Genomic DNA, 6,086 nt, shown 5'->3' with positions numbered 1-6,086 from the left:
CTGGCTTGGAAGCTGGTTGTTTGCCCACATACTCTTAACAGGAGCGATACGGGAGCAGCAACTGGTTCGTCCGTCTTACCGGTGCTGCTGCTGCTACAGCACCTTCTACAATCAGGGGAAAACAGACTGGCCGACGCATTTGACGACCAATTTCGGTGGAATAACGCTGCACCAAGCTGCTTTCATACATATCTGCAGGACACAGCTTCTTCGCCAATGGCAAGTCCGGTTGCAGACATAGGACAGTCTCATCAGCATCACCCCGTGAACGAGTCGGCCGCACAGTCCGCGTTTCTGGAGGCGCAGAAATGGATAGAGGTGAGTCACGGAGTACCAGCAGCGAACCCAAACGCTGTGTCACCTCTCCACCACTTTCCTTCCCTTTCGCGCAGGTGTTTCGTTGTCATCGCATGGCCCTAGTTACTGGTTTGTACCTGCAGCGTCTGCCCCTTTAAAAGGCAGTTTGTTTTATTGCTTCGTCACCTGTTGAAAGGTGACAGTAATTTGACTCGGATCCTAAAAACACATCGTCACTGTGTTCCTGTGAAGTCCCCGGGATGGGTTAGAGTTCCCTTGCAGGTGTGCATATTATGTCAGTATGAGCTGTTTAAATTATTATTATGTTAACAATTATCAGTACATGAGTTAAAATAACTGTCCTCAAAATAAAATGGAAAAAGATAATTCATTCCTATCTGCAATAATACAGAATTCTTCCAAGTGACACTGGCTATTTATTTTGTGCGCATTTTCACCAGACCTTCCTAAATGTTGAAGAAGGCTTTCTGTTGTTTTTTGGTGAGGGCCTGTGTACAGTAGCTTTGGTCGCTATGAGGCCTGGTGCGTGTTTGGCTGCAAACAATGAATGCATCATGTGGAATGGATTTTTGCCTCATTGCGAGCCCGGTGAACAATAATCACACAAACGAGGTTTTGTTCTGAGAGAATTTCAATCACGACACTTGCCTGCCCCCATTGCGTTTGACTTTGTCATCATGCAGTGAGCTGTCCTCCTGTCAGGCTTCAAAACACTGATGACTGGGTGGTTATAATTTGCATGTTGGTCGAGTGCAGGCGTGACTTTGTGTGTTTCCATAAAGGGATAACAGTTCGGAGTGCCACAGCGCTTTTTCTAAAGTTTGTGATTCAGGGTAGCAGGGGTGTAGACTGGGATTATGGGGCCTCTATAGTACAACATTTTTGTCAGTGCTGATGATATGATTTGTGATTTTCTTTTCTTTTTTTAAACATTTTTTCTGAAGGGCATCAGTGTTTTTTTTTTTTTTTTGGAATGATCACATCAGTTTCTTAAAGCACCTTTGTGTTGGTCCTTAAGGCCAATAATACCAGATTAACATTTGAATTAAACAACGAAAAACTACCTGAAACACACAAAACAGCACAAAAGTTAGTGGTAATGTTTCTCATAGTTAATAGGAAGTAATATGAAGTGAAACTTCCTTTTTTACTACTTCTGTGCCCGTTGGTATTTTAATACACTGACTAACCTGCGTATGTCATTGACTTCATTAAAAGTGACAGATCCTCTTTAAGCGTGTCAGGCGCCATTACAGGCCTATTTAGTAGTTCCAAAGTCCTCAGAGGCTCAAATCACATCTTTAAAAAGCCACTATTGACCTAGAATTTCCAAGGTGGATTAGGGGCAAAAGCTGAAAAGGTGAGAGTGAAGTGACACCACTCCTGCATTTTTTTCTCTTTCACCCTTTCCCCATGGGGACTGATTATCCACATACACCAGTGACAGTCCTTAAGTAACCTCAAGGAACAAGAGACCACTCACTAGATCCAGAGTGAAAACAGCAACACAAAACCTCAGTCCAGATTCTAATAACTGCTCATATTCAACTGCTGTGTCCTATATAATATCCGAGCCTGAGGCTAGAGGTTGTAAAAAAGGTTTTCTGTTTGACATGAATTGTCAGATAGAAATTTTTAAAAAAGCAAAGGGACTGTTAAGACCTGTGGTTTTTGTTTTGTGCACCTTTGCAACCACTCACCACTGTTTAGAAACTAAGCTTTTGCTTTTTGTTTTTTATAATTTTTGTATATATACACTACCAGTCAAATGGTTGGACACATCATTTCATTTAATGGTTTTTCTTTATTTTCATGACTATTTACATTGTAGATTCTCACTGAAGGCATCAGAACTATGAATGAACACATATGGAATTATGTAGTAAACAAAAAGTGTGAAATAACTCAACATGTTTTATATTTTAGATTCTTCAAAATAGCCACCATTCACTTTGATTACTGCTTTGTACACGCTTAGCATCCTCTCGATGAGCTTCAAGAGGTAGTCACCTGAAATGGTTTTCTAACAGTCTTGAAGGAGTTACCAGAGATCACAAGTACTTGTTCTGCGATTCCATCTCATCCCATGGCTAGGTCATCTGGCGTAGTACTTCATCACTTTCCTTGTTGGTCAAATACCCCTTACACAGCCTGGAGGTGTTTTAGGGGTCACTGTCCTGTTTAAGAAATAAATGATGGGACCAACCATAAAGGCCCGATTCCCACAGTCTCCTCTGAACAGTTGATGTAGACATGTGTCTGCTACTGGAACTCTGTGTGGCATTTATCTGGGCTCTGATCTGAGGATAACTTGCGGTTTCTGAGGCTGGTGACTCTGATGAATTTGTCTTGGTCTTCCTTTTCTGGGGCTGTCCTCATGTTAGCCAGTTTCGTCATAGCGCTTGATGGTTTTTACGACTGCACTTGGAGACACATTCAAAGTTTTTGGAGTTTTCCAGACTGACTGACCTTCAGTTAAAGTAATGATGGACTGTCATTTCTCTTTACTTAGCTGATTGGTTCTTGCTATAATATTAATTCTAACAGGTGTCAAATAGGGACGTCAGCTGTGTCCCAACCTGACTTCTGCACAACACAACCGATAGTCCCATTAAGAAGGCATGAAATTCCACCAGTAAACCCTGTTTAACAATGCCATTCATTGTTAGACCAGATGATAGACTTGTCTTGCAGAGCTCTTAATATCCTCCTTGTACTATTTTAGGTCCAAATATATAGAGTGATATACTTTTATTTATTTTCTTATGTTGTAGAGCAGCTGTATTCAAGTGTGGTTTGTTTTAGCCAGTGAGATTATTTTAAAATCTTTGCACTAGATAAGCATACAGAGGTCCTTGAAACTGCTGTTGAATTCCAGATTTATGCCTCTGTGTCAGCCTGTTCTGCTGGTCCCACCAAAAATGCATTAACAGTAAACTGATTTATAGCTCTGTGTTGGGTTTTACTCTGTTGATTGCTGATGCAAGCACCATAACCATGTTGTGCATTTATTGCATACTTAAATTAATGTTTCCTGCATGTTGTGACATGGGAGGGCTTGCACTGGCAATTACTTTGCTAGATAGAAAACAAAACAGTCTTTTGTTGTAAAAGAAAATAAATCAATTGTGATACATGTAAATATTTAATGAACACATTTGTGTTAGAAAATGTTTTAAGGGAAGATTAATGAATCATGTTGTCACATGTTTTCTTGAGTTCACGCTCAACAATCTCGAACAGCAGTGGCGACATGCCTGAAAAAACACGAGCAGACGTATATTTTGAAGTATATTTTTCAATCACAGTTATGCTCAAAGGCAATGTTTAACTGGGAGGGAGGCATAATTTAGATTTATTTATTTTTTATTTTTTTTCAAAGCCGCAAATCTGTATTGTTCAATTTTAGCGCGTCTTCAATGAAGTCCTATCAGATGGCATCCAAGAGTAAAAATCCAACATCTTAAGGAAGCATTCACACCTGCACTTATTGTTTCCTTGAAAGTGGCAGCCTCTCACCATCTGTCAGTAACGCCGTTGCCAATAATGGTGTTTAAGCTTCTCTGAACTTCAGAAGACTGACGAGCCCTTTGATGAGGGCGAAAGCTTTCAGTTGGTTAAGTTGATTGATTTCTGTCATGTAGCCACAGGCTGTTTGTGTGAATGGAGCCCCGATGATATTATCTGACTGGGTCTTTTTCTCAGAGGCCTCTTTTTAGTTTGATTAATTTGCTTCCTTGTTAACAGTGTTTGAGGAGTACTTTGCTGCTGGCAAATTCAAAACAAAGTGTAACTATGAGTGAATACCAGAGTTGCGTAATTCCATCACTCTCCTTATGTTTGAAGACAAACATTCAGCTGATAAATGAACATGAAGAGTGTCCACTGGAACAATTTGAGGAAAAAAAAGTTTAAATTATACAGCCAAAAAGTTGCCAAGAAAAGAAAGCTTACTTTGGCAGATGGAGTGTAATAATCCAAGTGCTTTAGATTATCTCACTGATTCTTTTTTGTGGTGGTGGATGGTTTTTCTTGAGGTGTTAGACACAGTAAAAAATTCGTAGTAATCTATGTAAACTGGCAATTACCCCTCATCACCTGAGAGCTTGTCTTGTACTGTTTAGCACAAAACCTGCATAAACTGGAAAGACAGCTGGGTCCACATATTTGCAAAACTTGGAAGGCCAACATGGACTTTACATTGACATTTACTGGGTTGGCATCTCATTTGATTTCAGAACTGCTTTAATTCTTCATGGCATAGATTCAACACAGTGCTGGAAACATTCCTGAGAGTTTGTGATCATATTGACATGGTAAAATCATGCATTTTGGATGATTTAAAACTGGTTTTCAATCATCACACCACATAATCCTGGACTCTGGATACACCCATCAGAACATATGTACATTCTCAGGTAGGTTGTAGTTTTTAATAAGTGCTCATCGGATAACAGTGGGCGCAAAGTCTGCCAAGAAAATATCTCCCATATATTGATTCAAGGCTGGATGGTTCTATGGTTCCATATTGTTTACACCGAATTCTGAACCTGCCATCCAAATGTCACAGCAGAAATTGAGATTCAACAGACGGGCAACATTTTTCCAATCATTTATTATCCCGTTTTCATGAGTCCTTATGAATTGTGGCCTCAGTTTTGTATCCACAGTTGACAGGAATGGCCCCTGGTGCTTTCACCCATCTGCTACAGCAGTAGATTTGACATGTTGTTGCTTCACAGATGATCTTCTGCATACCTTAGTTGTGACAAGTGGTTATTTGATTTATTTTGCCTTCCTCTTTGCTCAAACAGCTAGGATTTTTCACCCAGAGAACTGCTACTCACTGGATATTTTTCAGCAGGTTGTCTTGACCATGTCTACTTGCCTAAATTCACTAAGTAACTGCCATGTCATTGGCTGATTAGATATATGCATGTGGTGTTACTAATGAAGTGCTTGTTGGGTATTTTTCCAAGCACTTGTCTCAACTTGTTTAGAGTCTCTTCTCTCTTGTCTACTGCCTAAGTCATAACATGTTTAAGCAGTTGAGAATAATAAAATTCCATTGTGAAATGGAATTGGGAAAATGCTACTGGGTCAGACAAATCAGCAGTCTAATCAATGTCCTCAGAACATCTTTATAGTATAGATATTACATCAGTGGAGATTTAATCCTAACCAACTATCTGCAGTATGTATCTGCAGTGGTATTTTACCTTGGAACTTGGATGAAAGTGGGGTTTTTTGTTTTTGTTTTTTTTAATGCATTCATTGTTATGCTATTCAACAAACCTGCACAAAATTGCAAAATATCATTCAGCTAGAACAAGTATCTATGGTGGTGTTCTTTGAAATGATAACAAAAGATTTTGCAAAGGCATGATAAGTCCTGTGCAAAGGTTCAATGGAAGACATCCAATACAGACTAGACTGCAAACATGTTTACATAGTGACTGATTGACAATGAGAGCCAAACTAATCCTACTGGAATGGGATGCCGTATATCAAGTTAAAATGCCAAACGGGACCAGACTTGATGACAGCTCTTGGTGTTTGCTACGGAAAAGTTGAGTTAAACAGCAAGGAAAACCTGAAACAAGACAGTGGAGGGGAAAAAGAACGTTATAATTGTTAAAGAGTTTTAAATACTGATGATCGTGCCCTCTGAGAACAGTCTCTACACACTTCTTAAGATGCCTAACTTGCTATGAGGATCATTCAAATTTGCAGAAGATTATTTTTTAGACTATGATGGTAGTGTTGAA

General features: G+C 39.5%; 1 protein-coding gene across 10 annotated transcripts in view; it reads left to right on the top strand.

Moving 5' to 3' along the window:
- Positions 1-6,086, top strand: part of LOC102208390 (LIM and calponin homology domains-containing protein 1) — a 79,665-nt gene continuing 73,579 nt past the window's right edge. For all 10 annotated transcript variants that reach the window (XM_005726541.1, XM_005726536.2, XM_005726535.1 and 7 more), the window contains exon 1: positions 1-318. In XM_005726541.1, the coding sequence (XP_005726598.1) occupies positions 217-318 (102 nt within the window). In that variant the 5' untranslated portion in view covers positions 1-216. The remainder of the gene's footprint in view (positions 319-6,086) is intronic.

The sequence above is a fragment of the Pundamilia nyererei genome, unplaced genomic scaffold (genome assembly GCF_000239375.1).
Source record: "Pundamilia nyererei isolate P.nyererei 1_Seehausen unplaced genomic scaffold, PunNye1.0 scaffold00020, whole genome shotgun sequence".
Taxonomy (NCBI): Eukaryota; Metazoa; Chordata; class Actinopteri; order Cichliformes; family Cichlidae; genus Pundamilia; species Pundamilia nyererei.
The sequence above is the reverse complement of the archived record's forward strand: the minus strand, read 5'-3'. Positions and strand labels throughout refer to the sequence as shown.